This window comes from Urocampus carinirostris, chromosome 1 (genome assembly GCF_059441175.1).
Source record: "Urocampus carinirostris isolate Australia breed hairy pipefish chromosome 1, RoL_Ucar_1.0, whole genome shotgun sequence".
NCBI classification, from domain to species: Eukaryota; Metazoa; Chordata; class Actinopteri; order Syngnathiformes; family Syngnathidae; genus Urocampus; species Urocampus carinirostris.
Window position 1 is genome coordinate 34,029,806 of NC_142349.1, and position 18,305 is coordinate 34,048,110.

The following is an 18,305-nucleotide window of genomic DNA, read 5'->3' on the forward strand; positions in this document are numbered from 1 at the left end:
ACAAGGATAATGCATGAGGTTGAGTGGGATTTAAAACTTTCTTAGACAGGGCTTTTACACCTTTTCTATAGCCAAATTCAAGCACTTTTTAACACTCGTTTCATGCATTTTCTTTTAGGATGCATGTCAGTGTAGATCAGAGTATTTGAACGTGAAACTAAAAGTGTGATAACCAGAAATGAATATCTTTTTTACTTCCAACCACTTCAAATATCCAATGGCATCAGACTTATCCATACACATATACTTTTTCATTTTATTGTATATATCGTTGTGGATAAGAACAACATGTGTGTTATTCTTTTTGGGCAATATGTAATTTAGATTTTCAGTTGCAGGAAATTCTTCCGATTACAATTTAACCTTAACCTGTCCTCTTAGGCGGACCTGTAGGGCTGATACCGCTTCATAGGACAATGCCATACAAACTAATGCCAGCTGCCGTTAAGCAATGCAATTGCAAAGCGTAGCCATTAGAGAGCAGTGTCGGGTTCATCTTTGAGCAGACTTATTGTAAAACATGGCAATGATTTCCACCATTTACAAGAACGTAACCCAAAATTTCTAGCATATTCTAATCTCTGAAAACACATTTCAAGTCAAGCATTTACAAGGAATCCAGCGACTAAATGAACCCTGATCAGAGGAAATAGCTCAGAATTAAAAAAAAAAAAAAAAATCTGAATTCAGATTGTTTTTTTTTCACAGGTTCAGAAACAAAAGAGCCTATCAATATTACAGAGCAAATTGCATTTTTTCATTCATAGCAAATTGCTTTCTCTTTTCATACTTGCGGAGGTGTTTGAAGAGAGCCTGCATGGTGTCGTGGTTAGGCGCAGGTAACTGTTGGACAAGTTCTTTAATGGCGTGGACCCTCTGCTTGTAGTCTGGCATCTCTGCAAGCCGCCGGCACCGAAAATAGTTTAAACAAGATCAGTGACTTCAGTGCCAGGTTTAAAACAAAAGCATTACATCTGGTTTACAATAAAACCAAATGTTGTAAATACGATAGCATGGAATCTTTTTGGCCTCTGAATAAAATGATAAATTCAAGTGAAGCTTTTAGGAAATTAACTTCAATGCAAGGGATTTTTTTTAATAAAACAAACCCATATTTCTCAAGGCACGTAGAGGCCTCAATTACAATCAGGGAAAACTCTCCAAGCCAGGGGTTTCAATCCTTTTTCAAGCAGAGATCCAAGCATTTCTAAAATACCAACGTAGCTGGATGGCTTGCTAAATACCTAAAAAAAGTAGCTTGATAAATACCTAGAAAGGTCAACATGTTAAAAAAGTAAATAAAAGGGAGCCAGATAGCTTGCTAAAGGAGTCAAAACCCAACTAAGCAAGCTAGCGAGAAAGAAAGCCAACGTTAGGCTTGATAACTTGAAAAAGGTCAAATGTCAGGAAGACAACATGCAAAAAGTGTGAAAAATTAGCTCGATAGCTTGCTAAATATCGAGAAGGGTAGGAGGATAGCCACTTTTTGCTCATTTGCTTTATAAAACCCATTTCCGATTTCATGTAAAATAAATCAATATGTAAATGTGAACGGTCTTCATTTAAAAAGATGACTAAAAACCTATGTTCAATACATGAATAGATTTTCATTCCATTCTCTTTAATAATTGCTTAAAAATACTTATCAATATTTGAAAAGATTTTGTTTTGTCCGTGAAGCCCATAAACTTTTCTAAAATAACAATTTATCATGTTATTACTCAGTTATTACTGGGTTTATTTATAAAATATAGGGTTAAATGGACACAGGCAACTACTTAAAGCATAATTTTACAAGAAAATCACAATGACCGAGCAGTGGTGAGCTATTTTTAGAACAGGTCTGCGGGAACCTCAGCTGTCCTTAGGGGGCACCCTGGTGCCCGCGGGCACCACGTTCAAGATCCTTGGTCTAAGCATTAGTTGATAATACAAAAAATACAGATGAAAATATTAATTGTAGCGAAAAGGTATTCTTTCAAGCGACAGTGTGTAATATTTAGTGCCTCAAAGTGGTTTATTCCATAAAAAAATAAATAAAACAGCAACATTCCTGTTGCATCCAATGTTATACGATTGTGGTCGGCAATATTTACGACTGATTGATCATTGCCGAAATACAGTAATAAACTACCGTAAAACTCAGTGAGTAACACACACCAAAGTAGTTCTTTCGGTAAAAAAAAAAAAGCACGTTATACACAAGTAAATATAGTGTATACTTATATACACACTACAGCGAAGACAACTTACTAGTATGACGTGTAACACAATTAATCCTTATATGTTTGCACATAACTATGCATGTGCAGTTTCTATCAACTGGGATATTTCGATTCCACAATGCACTGTAAACTCTTAGTACAGAGACAAATCATACAAGCAAACTCTGGGTCTATGTGTCTCACATTTCCTGGTGGTTTTCTTCAGGATATTTTGATTTTATTTTCTGCTACAGTTGTATACATCCCTATATAGTGTTTGCCAGTTGTGTCCATCTATATACTGTACAGTGTATAGATGGACACAACTACGAGGACAACTTGTAAACAGACAATACGGAAAATAGAGCACACTTTTGGAGTGAGAGCAAACAAGCATGGCACTTTGATTGATTTTGGCGATTGACATGAATGAAAATCATCCTTTATTTAAAGTAAAGTATTAAAGCTGGAATTTATGTTTGTTTTGTTAAAGATGTCGCTCGTGCATGCCTCTCTGATCGGGTTGCTCGGAAAATGTATACGGGGCTGTTCGTTTGTAACTTGTCATGTTAAAAATTTACAGTGCTCAAATTGCTCCAAAATCCAAATTCTGATCCCAGTCTGACTATTTCCTGCACGTGCGGGCGTACTGTATGTAGTTAGAAAAATCAAACAAGGAGAGATGCTGCTTCCTATCTGCCAATCAGTGCCCAGTTAACAGATGGGAGTTTTCTGATTGGTTTGAGTGTGCTGGGGCTCGTAAGGTGACGTTAGAAAAAAATTGCAATGCTGTAAAACTGTAAAAAGCTGGTTCAAAATATAATGCAAGTGAACCGTGAACAACTGAAAATAAATTATGTTGAGTTTTATTTTATCTTTTTGTATTTTATTTTAAATCACTATGCAATTATGCGAACGGCTCGCTACAACGGGTCAGGTGCGATCGACATTTCGTTCTGTGTACATTGTTACACAGAATGACAATACAAGGAAATTATTATTATTATTATTATTATTATTATCTATTTACTGGGATGCTTACATGTACACAAACTTATTTTTACAAGAAAAAAAAGTAAAACACACAAAAAAAAAGTCCAGCAAAAAAAATAAATAGATAAGAAGATAGCGCATCTTGGTATATACCATAATTTCATGGTGTGTAGACATACAATCTATACTGTCTGGGGAAGAACACTCACTTATGGCGCTGACAAAGTCTTGGAAAAGAGTGTAGGTGAAAAGTGGCTCAGGCAGCTCCCTGAAAAACATCTTCAAGGCTCCAGTGGTCACGTGGATGTCCTCCCACTTGCCATCAGACATGCTCACCTTCTCATCTGCGTGCCGCCAAGGCAACAAACAGAAATAAATAAATAGCAGGACGCACAAAAACACGGGGGACTCACCATGATTGACAGCAAAGCGCAGCTTCTGGATGAGGGCCAAGTTCCCACTAACTCTATAGAGGCCGTCGATGTGCAGACCTACGGCAGAAATCGACAGGCAGAGGCGAGATAAAATACAGGAAAAAGGCTTGCAGGGCGTGTCGTCAGGCAGGTGGCACTGTGGGACGCACCGTTGCTTTCCACGTGCTTAATGCACATCTTGACAAAGGAGGGCACCGTGCTGTTCTCCCTCTGGCACAAGCTGAGCAGGCTGCTTCCAAACACCTGATCTGTGCACACAAACACAGTCTGGATAAGAAATGTTTGACTCAAGTTTAGTCAAAAATTCTCTTATAAAACTTTCCTAGTTTATGTCATGTAAATCAACAACCTCTGACACCATTCTCCAACCAAACCCATTGACAAAATAACGTAAGTACAATACTATAAATTGCACCCTCGAAAAATAGTCTTCTCTCATATAAAGGTGCATTGGAAAATAAAGCACATGGAATTACAACTAAGGTAAGAGCTACCATATGTATCCGTGTATAATAGTTTCACATTTTATACACTATAGCATATATTAGTATATTGATCAGTCGAAAAATGTCACTAACCAAAATCACTAATCCTTGCATGCAACGGGATATGAACCCAGGTTGCGGCAATGAGAGGACCAAAACTTAACCACTAGTTCACTACTGATAAAGATGACATACAAAAAGGCATTCAATTTTATTTCATTATCACACTACTTTTAATCACGGTGCCAGAAACGAATGCTAGAGAATGGACAAAACAGAAAGTGGTCCTGATATAGATATAAACGCAAATAAGCCACAAGGGAAACAACTCTTTGGTTTATCTGATGATTAATTGGACTTTAAATCCCTTTAGGATGACTTTCTATTTAATTCATTTCTGGTACAGTAAGCAAAAACATCTTAATAATGAAAAAAATCCAATGCCTTTTCATATGTATCTGCATCACTAGTGGTTAAGTGTTGGCATTTTCACCGCCACTACCCAGGTAGATTGTTAAATTGCTGTTAACGTTACTGCTTCTTGCAGCCAAGTGGCTGATTCCTTTGTTTTACAAAATTGGTTTCAAACTCTTGTAGAGAAGGGCCAAATTGTGACATGGTTTTGTGATATTCTTCCTTTGACACACCTCTTTTGAATGGCTGTTGGGCGCCTGCATGGCTAGCTATAAAGATGATCATTTGAATCTGATTTGTTGTTCAGAGCTTCTTGATACAACTTTTGTGTTCCTACTTAATGTAGACGAACCAACCAAATTAAAATTTTCATTAAAATGTATTTTGAAATGTGTTGAAGGACAGTAGATTTTTATTTTCTTTGTCTTTGGCACGTTTGTTGAATTGCAGGTAATTAGAATGTTGGTAGAATCAGAGGGTGGAAATAAACTGCTTCTCGAGAAGTTTTTAATTGGCACAAAATTCTGGATACCATTGGATGAAGACAAAGGTTACATTCTTGCAATCGCGTACAAATAACATTTAAAGCAAGTTTTGATACCTTTTCTTCGGGGTTGCAAAACATTTGTTGATGTTCTCGGTTGTTTTTCATCATTTGATCAATATCCTCCTATCAGACATTTTGTCAGCCCAGTGCCGCAATGGTCTTACGAACGTTGGACTTGTTAAAATGAGGCACTCTCGCGGATAGCCCAATATGAAACAATGGCTAAAACTGCTACACTTTTTTTGTATGGTACCGTCTTCAATCACTATGTAACAGGAGCTGGTAAAAAGAAGCACATAACTAAGATCGCGACGTCCTTTAATTGCTCGCTGTATAGTTGGAAAAATGTCTGGCTTTGGCAAGGTCAACAAAGGCGACAGTACCTTTAATATATCCCTTGTCCCGGACTGCCTGCATGGTGGGCCGCCGCGTCAGAAACTTTTTCAGCTTGTGTTTGGTCTTCTTGTTGTCAGCACCATCCACACTGCTTGCCGTCTTGACGGCTGTACCGGAAGCAGAGACCGGAATCAAATAAAAGATCTCTGTTACCACGATGATGCAGCAAGACCACATGCTGATAAGATAATGTCAGACAGTCAAATACATTTTGTCTCCTACGATCATTTGGTGCCAATGTCATCTAACAATGTGGTGATGGGATGCAGTATTACAATGTGAATACGAATGGGCTTCATGAATGACAAAAAGGAGACGGATCCAATTCGTAGCAATTTCTTTAGGCCTTCCGAATGAAAGTAGCGTTACAAATCCAAGTCAACCTACCTTTCTTGGAGTCTCTGCGTTCCTTCTCTTTGTCTTGCTTCTCTGATCCGGGCGACTCAGGCATGTCATCTTCTATGGCGTCATCAGACTCACATGCCTGAAAAGCCCCCCAAAAGTACGCAGTCATCTCTAACAATCTTGAAATTTGTTGCTTCACTTAGACAATGTTGCTCCTTTGAGAGCCAGGGGCTTTAACTTTTATGTTAATGGAATGGAAAGGCAAGGTGTTCATTTATGATAACATTCATTTGATAAGTCTTATATTGTAGAGTTTAAAAATTAATGTGTTTTTCCTTACGTTTGTCTTATAATAATAATTTCCTTTGTATTGTCATTCTTTGTAACAATGTACACAGAACGAAATGTCGATACACCTGACCCGTTGTAGCGAGCCGATGCAGCCGCAGCCAACAGAGGGCGCCGCCATTTTACCAATGTTATAAGTCTTAGGTATGACTCGGCCGAGGCGCGAACCAGCGACCTCCCAGTCTCAAAGCGGGCGCCCTACCATCTAGGCTACTGAGAATGGTATATCTTGGTAAACTTAATACATAAAATGAAACGACTAAAATGCAGTGTTCTGCAGCGGTTATTTCTGTATACCCTTTTGTCAACTAAAATAAAAGCCGACCGATTTATTTTATTTTACCTTTTGGCGATTAGTAGTTTTTTTTTATCCTTTACTACCGGCTTTGAATTATCTTACCGTTTATCATAGTTTTCTGCAACTTGGAGGTTTCTCTACAACGGTTTTAAATATATTCCCCTGTTTGAATCCTCTCAAATGCCAAGAATGCCCAACACATCTGAAGTTGAGTATACAAGATTGAGTAAATGCATTTGTGGTATGGCCCTTACCGGACTGTTTATGGTGTCTCTTAGCGCCCGGTACCACTCGTTGATGAGTGTGTCATTGTCCGACTGGATCAGGAAATCTGTACCCTGTCGAGTCTTCAGCTGAGTAGGAGACATTAGAAATATGCTATACGTCAAGAATTGGAACTTAGTTTTTATTCATTGCTGACATAAGTATTTAATCAAGGCCTAAGCCCTGCCGACTGGCCGAGAGAGAGAGAAAAAGAGAGAGAGAAAGAGAGACAGGGAGACAGACACATAGAGAGACAGATAGAGACATAGAGAGACACAGAGAGAGGACACATTTTCAGTGAGATGCGGGAGATTGTAGAGCAGGTGTCCGCTCACAATGAAGTATGAAAGACGCTATGATATAAATCTGCATGGGGACTCTCAAGTCAAGGGGTGTTGGCTGATCGGCTACTAGCATGATACACAAGGTGTGTTTTGCAAGCTGTCTTTTTATTTCCCGTATCTAGCCTAAAATGCTTCCAAATTTTAGAAGTTTTGGTATGCGTACTTGATGATGACGCCACCATTTTTGTCCGTTTATGTTACCGCTCGAGACAGTGCATATGTGACTCTCAGCAGAGATTATATTTATGTAGAGAAGATGCCTCAGCTTGTTGGAAAAACGAATTTGCTGGCAATGTATTCTGTTGTTGACTATTTCTATAAATGATTTTTGTCGACATCGTCGACTAATTGTTGCCGCCCTTTCGATCATTCTTGGCCAAGACAAATACCAAAAATATGAGAAAAATTCTCGTGTGGGAATGGCTGAATTGTACAGTACCTCCATTGAAACGTGACAGTGGATTAGAAACTATAAAGGTCTCCCTTACTGACATGTTTTTTCCTTGTAGACATTTTCAAATAAGGGCAGATATAAAATCCGATAATTCAATTTAATAGAAAAGCATTGTCATATTTATATCTAGTTTAAAGGTAAAAATATTCACCTCTATAACGTGTTTCTTGCTTGATTTGTCTCTGGAAGCCCAGTCCACTGAACCGCCCTTGAGGTCCACTGTGAACTCAGGTTTTGACTGACTGCCGCCAAACTGCATGCATGCAAAACAAGATTGCAGGCAATCACTGACAGGAAAAATATGTCATTGATCAAGTTGAAGGTTTGATTGACGTACCCAGCTGGTGCCACCCCCTTGGCCTTTGTCAAAGAGCAGTGTGGAGCCTTGTAATACTGACCAAGAAGAAGTCCAATTCTTCCTGCAAAGAATAGGCCACAAGCCACTCTTCAAAACCACAGAATAAGAAAATATTTTCCCCCAAAGTTGTACTCACCTAACTTTCTTGCCATTTTCTGTGATCTTTGTCACATTAAGCACGCCACATTTCTCTGATGGCTGAATTCAAGCGAACAACAACATAAAAAAAGTATGAAACACAACTGCCAAGTGACTTAGACATGCTTCACAAAAACAAACATTGATCATCACAGCATGAAGGCTGCATTAAAACAACGCCGACAACAGCATCACCAGCACCCACACAAAGCACTGCAAATAAAAGCTTTGCTATTTAACCTTTATTCAGTAGAGGGTCCAAAGCATAACACACATTTATGCACTAGCGGGCAAATTAAAAAAGCAAGCTCACTTAATCAAAGAAATGTTCAACTTGTGTCCTTAAAAACTAAAATGCGCTAAGAATTATACCGACAATTCACCATTACTTGTAATGCACTATGAGTCACTCTAATTCACGCCACTAAGATTCAATACGTTTTTTTTTTTTTCAAATTCAGGGGGTTGGAATAAACCCAAATTGAGTTAATTAGAGTCAAACTCTTCAGAAAATGTGTGTAAATTCTACTCGTCTCCGACTCTCCTTGAAATAATTTACACCTACTCTTTATTATTTTACTTGATTTATGACATGAATCATTCTAGTCAACTTCAGATTTATTCAATTTGCATAACGATTTACTCAAATCATAAAACAACGTACGATCTGATTTGATTCCCTCCAGATATGTTTCAATTATTTCCACATAAGAATAAATTCAATTGAGCATGAGTACATTTACTCAAAATCTTATTACAGATATGTATGAGTCACTGTATACAATTTACTCCAATTGTCAATATAATTAACTCTAACTAGGATATACAATTAATCATTATAAAATAATCTGTAAATAAAAATGTAAATAACCAGTTGATTTCCTCAATACAGTCTCTTTACGACGATTATGATATATTTTGTTCCAGAATTCTTTAATTTGTTGCATTTAGGATCATAAATGATTCACAGTATTTTATTTATATATATATATATATATATATATATATATATACACACACACACAGTATAATATAGACTATACTACATCCAATTCCGATTCAGATACCCTGATTGTTATTCTGGTAGACGTAAAGAATGAAATGTCAAACTGAGATAATTCTATTTTATTAAGAAGAGATTATTTCGTAAAGTTTACTATATATTTAAACTCACTCGCACTGTTATTACAGCTTTGTTTTGTTTTCTTAAATAATAATTTCTATTTTCTCCAGAGGATAGATACAATTTTTCTACCAAAGCTAGAGTTTGATTTATTACATAGACTTATTGGTTGTCCTTTCATATGTCACAATCAAGCACAAACAGTAAATACGTAAAGTAAAAGGTTCTAAGCCGAAATAAAGTACTCCTCAAGCAACACAAAAGGCCTTCTAACAAGGTTTTCACAAGGGTTTTTCAATGCTAAATGATTACTGCATGACTTACACAACCCATGTGAAAACCTGCTTGAAGTGCACAACACGGTGGCTATAATAAGGGAAAGGGGGCTCATACTAACAGAAACGGGGCGTTTAGGAGAAGAGGGGCAGGAGTCAGAGTTGGGTGTGGGGGACTCGGGGCTCAGAAATGTGTCCTAGTGAGGGGAAGACAGGGTAGTCACATGGGTTAGTAAAAACCATCAAAACCAGAACCACCATGCCACAAATAGGATGCAATGGGTTAATGTTCGCAGGGTTAGGAGTTTAAACATCCGACTAAGTTTTATTATTTTATATATATATATATATATATATATATATATATATATATATATATATATATATATATATATATATATATATATATATATATATAAATATTAATAATACTAAAGCAAAACTTCTTTGCAAGCTTAAAAAATTGTGAAGGTCGGCCTATTATTTCAAAGTCTTGAATGAAAACTGAATTCAGAAATAGGGTAGAATTAGCACAACTTTATAAACCTGCACGGCTCGGTGATAGACAGGGCTTAAAAGACCGGTTAATTTTATTTACTGGTTTATCACCGTTTCTATCCTGCCTTATGTAGTTGCCTTTGCTCTCAGTGTGTTTTCTTCATGTGTCTTCGAATGACTAATGTAACACAAATATACACCATTTGATTTTAAGCAGTCATAGTCAAGGGGGTTATCATCATGCAGGGTTATTGGTCATTCAGGAAACAAGAGACACAGCCGTGTTAACTCATGCGCATGCTGATATAAAATGACGGATTGCTTGTACAGATGCAGGCGGGTTGTGTGTCCCCGGAAGGCTGAGTTTTTTGTTTGTTCTACACAGCAACTAAAATACAACAGAATCATTTGCATAAGAAAATGATTGAGCTACACCGCCCACAATTAATGCAACAAATGGAACATATTGCTCAGTTTGGAGTCATCTACAAACTAATCGGCACACATTTGAGGACTTTCATATATGAAAAGGGACAAACCTTGTTATTGGGTTCTTGGACGAAAGCGCTGTGCCTTATCTTGGTCAGGACGATGGGCTCCACAAGCTTCCTGTCTAGACTTCGAGTCTTGGTGTGATCTATGAGGTGCTGTGGCGGGATATGGTTGTACTAAAGACACAGAGCATGTGTTTTAGTAGACCCTTTGTGCAAATTATTGTCTTTTCAGTGGTTTGACTGAAGACTAAGATTGACCAATAATGCACTCAACATGTTGGCTTTGAACCAGACTAAAAAGGTTGTAACTATTAGAATTAAACCACTAAAACATGTCAGTTAGAAATCAAATTTTGTAGAAACTCACAATGACCCATCATTGGTAAGCTATTTTCAGAACCCGTCTGTGGGCTACTCAGGTGTTCTCAGGTGTCCTACAGGCACCATGTTGGAGACCCCTATTTTAATAGTATGTGATCAAAATTGATGCTGTGCGTAGCCTATATGCAATGACAAATATACAATTTGGGTTAAATATTTTGTCCACCTCTCACGTGAACTTGGTTGACATATGATTATGCATGAAAACTTAATCGATGGATTGATGCAATGCCTTTTTAAATGAGGCCTAGAAATGCCCAAATCACTGCCTTCATGTTACTGTAGGTTTTAAAAGCGAGACTCAAATTTAGGTTGGTAAATGGATGCAGACTTCACTAGCTGAAATTTGCCAAATGAATTGAATATTTACCTTTGGGAGCTCCCATTCAGACCTAGAGCCATCTGCGCTGTAGTAATACGGGCGGCCCTGCTCATCCACATGTTTTAACCACTGTTGGTGCACAAGCAGAAATTGGACAGGATATTTGATTAAAGTGATGCTGAATTTGGGATGTCAAATTAGAAAAAACAAATTTCCACCACTCGCCAAGCCAAACCCCAAAGGCAATAGAAAGAGCCAAGGTACCTTCTCGTTAGTATAGTCACTGACATACAATGTGTGGCCGTACTCATCCATCCCTTCTGACCACCCGCGAGGCAGCAAGCCATACTGGCTGTCGGACAAGCTGGAGTAGGCGCTGAAACACGCTTTCTCTGAGCAGAGGGGCCCCAGGTGGCCCACTGACAAAGACAGGAAGGGGAAAAAAGAAGGCGAGAGTGACAGGGGAGTGCTCTTATTTTAGGGATGGAGAGGATAAAAAAAGAAAGGAGGAAAAAAAGTAGTCACCTTTCACCAATAGAGGAGGAAGACAACAGATACAGGTACAGAGCCACACATATATCATTGTGGAATTTATGAAAGACCCAATTTACAAGAATAGTCGGGAAAATATGGAAACATTTCTGTTCACAAAATAAATGCAATGTGTGATTAAAATGGCATTCAGAAAATGCAGAATTGTTTTGACGGTTCAAACACACGAACTCATTTTTTTCCAACTAAATATTAAATTGTGGCCATTATAATATTTAAACTTATGTAGGTATGACTGCACAAAAACACATACAAATTCGTTTATAATAACAAATTTGGGATTCTGTAGGGATGAAAAAGAATATTAAAAACGTACATTAAAAACATGACAATCAAAATGCAACATCTCAGCTCAGAAAGTTGTTTGCAACGCCAGATTTGTTCTGCAGGGGGCACTGTGGCACAGTCAAAGTCGGTCAAGTGGTATTTGAGGATTGGATGAACATCAAACATTTTCTTTGATTTTCATTTGATTTGATTTTCTACAATAATTCAAGATGCTGGTATTTTTCCATTTATTGCAAGCATTTCCAACAATTACCAAAAATATTTCAAAGCATCTTTGTACCGACTTTGTTCTGTAAGTGTTTTATATGTCACACTTGTGCCAATGCATACTGTATAACTTTTAACACCTTCCATGCTAACTATGAAAGCATTCATCCCATATCCCATGTGCTGCTCTATGAAAACTGCACACATGTTGCTGACGCAAATAGAGCAATTACAGACCATTACCGTATTGAATATGTGGTATGAGGGGAAAATGATTCTTTGTAGGGAGTCATACAATAGGATTGAAGCCATGAGGGTGTAAAAGTCATTTTGAGATGCACACACAGGATTGTAATTTCAACATCAAAAACTCACTTTTGTTTTAAAAATCAACATATTAGTGAGATCACCCCTCACATTACTCCAGTATCCATAAGACATTTTTGAATTTATTCCTTAATCACAAAAATCTCAAAGAGATGCACAGACCACCAGTCTCTGCAAGAATCCACCCCCACCCCCCACTTACCTCGTTGCTTTCCCCCGTGCTAGTGTCATCTCCGTGCGATCCTCTGGCATCCCGAGCTCGGGGAGGCTTCCAGGTCCTCTCTTGGCTGCAGCGGTTGTAGTAGAAGAGGCGTCCATGCAGGTCCTTGTACGACTCCCAGTCGCCCAGCACCTGTTCAGGGGGCCCAGCAGGGTGAGGGGGAGCCGCAGACTGAGTGATCTTTAACTCCTGCAGGTTGCTGTATACAGGCGAATCCCGCCTGCTGCGGCCCGACGACGGCAAACTCTGAAATCAAAACAAAGGGAACTTTTTTTTTTTTTTTTCAAACCACAAGACAATACATGAAGTACCTAAAAAAATTAAATTGCAATACTCATTAGTCGAATTATTAAAATAGTATAAATAGATTACATGAGTTCCTAAATGTAAAAATGTATTGTTCACCAGAAAGCCATAATCAAATAACCTTTCTTGATTCTTCACAGAACAAGTCAGAAAAATAAATAATAACACAATTTATGAAGTAAAAAATAACCAAATAACTCTCTGGGTTCTTCACCAAAAAAGTTCATGTAGCATGATGATTTTCTAAACAGTTCCAAGTTCAGCTTAGTTGTAAGAGCACTGGACAGTATACAGTATAGATGACTTGTGAAAAGGAAATTGATCTTATTTCATCACTATATTAACTCAAAATAAAAAAAAAGGGAAAAAGTAGCAAAAAAAAAATTCACAAAAATCTTTGGACTATGGCCAACCCAAATGTCCAAACAAGTTAAGCACCTCAGCACCCGAGTTGGTGACGCTTTCGTCCCTTCTTGTGTCCCGATTCATCTGGAGGGACGAAAGGGTCACCAACTCGGGTGCCGAGGTGCTTAACTAGTTTGGGTGTTTGGGGATTTGGGTTGGCCATGGTCCAAAAATTTTTGTGTGTGTTTTTTGATACTTTTTCCCTTTTTATTTTCTTAATTTTTGTATGTGTTGTCTTGTTGTCGGTCACCCCTGTCAAGGGATATGACCAGGGTAGATAGATATTAGCTCACAGTACCACAGACAAACTAATATTAATCTCATTGTATTCATAACATGTTTCAATGAAAATAAATATTATATATATTCTTTTCTGCCGTTTTAAGCATTTTAAGAGACAAATTTATTGTCATTCTAATATGCGAAATGCACAAGTAAATCAACATTTGCCTCTAATACTTTGACTAAAGATTGTGTGATAATGATATAAAACACAATACTTTTTTATGTCATCTGTATCACTTATAGTTCAGTGCTGAGTTGGGCTCTCACCACCGCAACCCCGATTTCAATCCTGTTACAACCAAATAAGTTTACCCAAACTTGGTGTTCTGTTTAGGTAAAAAAAAAAAAATGTGCGTTACAGTATATGAAAAAAAAAAATATCAAAATGCTTTACAGTGTTGTTCATGGAGCCGGACCAAATGTGGAGGTGGGCTGTGTCCAGCCCACAAACCATAATTTGGGGACCACTGATGTACGGTATGAATTCTGAGGGCAAGCATTAAGGCCGTTAAAAATTAAAAAACATTAAAAAAAGAAATCTAACTTAAATTGAAGAAATGCGTTTCCAGTATTGTTATGATCCTCCAAGTAGAATTTACTTGGAAAACGAAGATTTAAAATGACAACAACTACAATTGGATTTTGAAAAAATAGTAATAGGTTTATAATAAGTTAGTAAACCTTTTGCCTATTTGACCAGCCATGGGATCCTCATGTCATTCACCAAAAGTAATCCACTACGTGTAAAAAAAAATAGCGCTGTGAAGTCATGACGATAAACAAGATGATAGACTAGATTATGTTGTATTAGGCGACAAGAAGAGGGCAGAGGACATAGAACAGAGGAAGGAAGTCAGCGAGAAGCAGCATCAGGTAGAATAAGGAAGAGAAACTGCAAGACAGACAAGCATCCTGAGACAGGAACAGAAATGAAAATTTTATATCATGCAAGACAACCTCCTTCTATAGAATAGAATAGAATAGAATAGAATAGAATAGAATATACCTTTATTGTCATTGTTACAAATGGGCTAACATATTGTGACAACGAAATTGGGCATGACACTCCAGTTTTACACATTCATAGTGAGGTATGAGCAAGAAGATAAAGGAACAGAGAAGATAATGTTATAAGACAAGGGGGATAAGGCTATAGTTATAATTTACATGGTATTTACACAAGAAATGTCGGCATGTGGGATGTTACATACAGGGTTGTCGTGATAACGTTGGTATCGTAACGGTTGTGCAATATTGCATTTGGTGCAAAGTCATCATAGTGCAAAAATAGTCAGCATTAGAGCTCAATCATAATTTTTAACATTCACACCATCAAGATTAAGGTAATGGCAGAATTTAGCAAATCTTCCGAGACTTACACTTACTGAAATTATAAATGAGGAAGCTATCTATTCAATTTTCAAGCGGCAATAACAAGAGTCATACAAAAAAATTGACCACAATATAACAGTATTGAAATGTAATGACTCTTCAAAGGGTAAAGGGTTTCACTTCTTTTTGGTATTGCCGCATAAAAGCGGTAAGTTTTTGCACGCATGGACAGTTTATTTATAATGTTTCAAACAACTGTTTCATTTGCCGTCAAAAATGTCCCTGACACCCTATAAAACAACCGTACAACTAGTCAATTCATATCCCCCACAGCACGGTTGATGCTGAAAAGTCATCATCGTTTCTTGGACCCACAAATTGGCACCCAGTCATTAATAACGGTGTCATCTTGTGGCTTTTTTTGAAATGTAAAGATTTGAAATTGTTTACCTCTTCATACATGGAGATTGCACGCCGACTACTTCGCATTCGTATGACCGCCATCTTCTCTCAACTGAGCACATGTTTTAATGCAGTGGCGCGCATCAAAGAGGAAGTCCAAGCAGTCGACAAACCGTTGCCACAGCATAGACGATAAAATCCCGTTTTACCGCCACCGCAAGACCGCATCCTGTTCTTGAGGTTGTAAGGAAACTCCCCAAAAGAAAGACCGAGGGTTTCCACTCAAATATTTTAAACGTCTCATTTTTGTTTTTCCTTGTTGATCTGAGGCGAGAGGCTAGAGAAGGATTTTAAAAACACAGTAGCACCAATTTGACAGAACTACTGACAAAACATAGGGGGGACAAAAGAGCAGACATAAAGTTTACCCTAAAGAACTTCAGAACTAAGAATGTATAAATGGATTTTGGACTTTTGGGATTAAAATCATAGAACCAGTACTAATTCCGACTCTAACAGCTCATCAGAGGTGGCTCGCTCAAAAACCAAATTTCAAAACCAATAGTTAAAGAACAGAGGATACATTTGGCTACAGTTCCCGGATGATTACATACATCAGTAGAGAGAGAAAGGAGTTTTGTAATTTACTGCCTCAATGAAAGTTGTAACACTGGCCACCATAATGGCACTGATGGCATTTGTACGTTAACCAGCAGGTGCTACTGGCAGACATCTGCCGCTACCTGTTGATAAAAATGGAGGTCAGAAAGAGTAAATGTACCAATAAAGCATGCAGAATCGCATCATTTTTGAGGGGTTATTTAAAACTACAGTAATCCCTCGGTTATCACGGTTAATGGGGACAAAAACCACCCGCGAAAAGTGAAAATCCGCGAAGTAGCGACGCCCCTTCAAAAATGCTTAAAAAATCAAATTAAAATAAAAATGAATTATGATTTTATTTTATTATTTTTATTATTTAGACCTGCAAAGCTCTGAACCCGCGAACATGAAACCACGAAGTAGCGACGCCCCTTAAAAAATGCAAAAAAATATATTATAATAATGATAATCATAATCATCATTATTATTATGATTATTATTTTTAAATTATTATTATTTTTTAGACCAGCGACGCTCCGAACCCGCGAACGTGGAACCACGAAGTAGCGACGCCCCTTCAAAAATGTTTAAAAAATAAATAAATAAATAAATAACTTTATTTTATTATTATTATTTATTTTAGACCCGTGAAGCTCTGAACCTGCGAACGTGGAACCGCGAAGTAGCGAGGTCCCACTGTAAAGCAATTTTGTAAGAACTTTACAGAAAATATCTCAAAGAACTCGGCCCCCCAAAATCTCTAATTGGCTGCCCTTCCTTTGGTTACAGGTACACAAACTGCTGTTTAAACTATATTGGCAAAGCAAATAAATGGTATAAACTTAATATGCCATTGTCACCTAGTTTGACGACTTTAGTTGATAAAACTATTCAAAAATATATAGTAGAACAGGGGTAGTAAACCCTGGACCATGAGAATAAAAGTTCTTACGATGTTTTATGTCTCTCTTCTTCAACGCAGCTAATTCGAAGAACTGGATTGTTACCATACTACTGAAGTTGTCTGTGAAGGTTCTGCTGTGTTTAAAGAGGGATACATCGAAAAAGGGCCGGATAATGGCACACAAGGGACCAGGGTTCCCTATTCTTGCAGTACAATGTCCTATGCTCATAAACGCAGTTTAAGTCACCATACGCACCACGCCGTTTCAGGTATTATCTTTCAATTCACATTATTTTGTTTGAATTCATATATTTGTTTTTTTTGTTCACATTATATACAAATGAAGACTTGTGTCTGTTGTGTAAATCAAAATGTCTCCTCAAAAATACCCCTGATCATTGTTGCATTAATCTACAAAGTGAATGTAGCCACAAAAAAATCCTATTCTTCATTGAAATTATTTTGAAAATATTCCAAATGAAAGTTTAAATTGTACTTTTTTCTATTGCATTGTGGAAGCCGCTACATTGTTATTTCAAAAAGACAAATTCTGCTTGTTGTTCTAGAGGTGCTTTATATTAAGATCACACCTTTCCCTCTAGTCTTTCCTTGACTGGAAGATTGCAAAAATTGCTCAACATGAAATGCTTGGAAAAAAATGCTTCAAAGACAAAACACAGAAAATGACTTAGAATGCTGCATCTGCAAGGACCTTCATGCTAATGTTGACAAAATTACTCACTCCTAATGAAACTGCTTCTGTGGAATTTCTTCACAATTCCCAAACTGAGTTAGAATTGAACTATAATGATGTCTTAAACATGGCTCTCTACAACTTTTTTTTCCAATTTCCTCTCTGGTTTGTCTCACACATGAACCTGCTGGGTTGCATTCCACATTAGAGTACCAAGCAAACACATACTTTCGACTTGGTCGCTGCATGCTTACACTTGTACAAAACGACAGGTACTACCTTAAAAGGGAAATACTATAAGGAATTTGTATTAAAGTCAACTAGTGGATTTTATAGATCCGTCAATTTTGTGAGATGAGGATAACTACTTTATCACTTCTATTCAAAGAAAGTTTTTTTTTGAGTATTCATCCTGTTTGAGTATTTACCCACAAGCCCACATCCATCTACCAACCAACTCAAGTTTTAAAGTTACAAATTTGCATTAAAGCTGGTGGCCAAATTCCCGAGCTCATTTGAAGTTAAAAAATGCAGAACGTCTGTCCACATCTTATCCAGTCCGAATGTTTTTTCCTTAGTTCTGAAATTAACAGCAGAATGGAAGATCTTTCCAAGACAATGACATTAATGTACATCAATCTACAGGTGTACCAGTCGAATCAATG

The 18,305-nt window shown here is 37.5% G+C and overlaps 1 protein-coding gene across 5 annotated transcripts in view; it reads right to left on the reverse strand.

Annotated features, from left to right (window-relative positions):
- The window catches only part of LOC148374420 (rho GTPase-activating protein 12-like), a 37,519-nt gene that overhangs the window by 1,090 nt on the left and 18,124 nt on the right, over window positions 1–18,305 (reverse strand). Inside the window, exons 3-17 of one of the 5 annotated variants that reach the window (XM_088336234.1) lie at window positions 12,692–12,955; window positions 11,380–11,586; window positions 11,164–11,244; window positions 10,458–10,586; window positions 9,543–9,617; window positions 8,021–8,082; window positions 7,864–7,945; window positions 7,678–7,779; window positions 6,719–6,817; window positions 5,861–5,957; window positions 5,461–5,580; window positions 3,781–3,879; window positions 3,611–3,688; window positions 3,407–3,541; window positions 791–896 (exon numbers count right to left, since the gene is read on the reverse strand). In XM_088336234.1, coding sequence (XP_088192360.1) covers window positions 791–896; window positions 3,407–3,541; window positions 3,611–3,688; window positions 3,781–3,879; window positions 5,461–5,580; window positions 5,861–5,957; window positions 6,719–6,817; window positions 7,678–7,779; window positions 7,864–7,945; window positions 8,021–8,082; window positions 9,543–9,617; window positions 10,458–10,586; window positions 11,164–11,244; window positions 11,380–11,586; window positions 12,692–12,955 — 1,736 coding nt within the window. Of the gene's footprint in view, window positions 1–790; window positions 897–3,406; window positions 3,689–3,780; window positions 3,880–5,460; window positions 5,581–5,860; window positions 5,958–6,718; window positions 6,818–7,677; window positions 7,780–7,863; window positions 7,946–8,020; window positions 8,083–9,542; window positions 9,618–10,457; window positions 10,587–11,163; window positions 11,245–11,379; window positions 11,587–12,691; window positions 12,956–18,305 lie in introns of all 5 variants that reach the window. The other 4 variants (XM_088336225.1, XM_088336258.1, XM_088336249.1 and 1 more) reach the window with 4 other exon arrangements.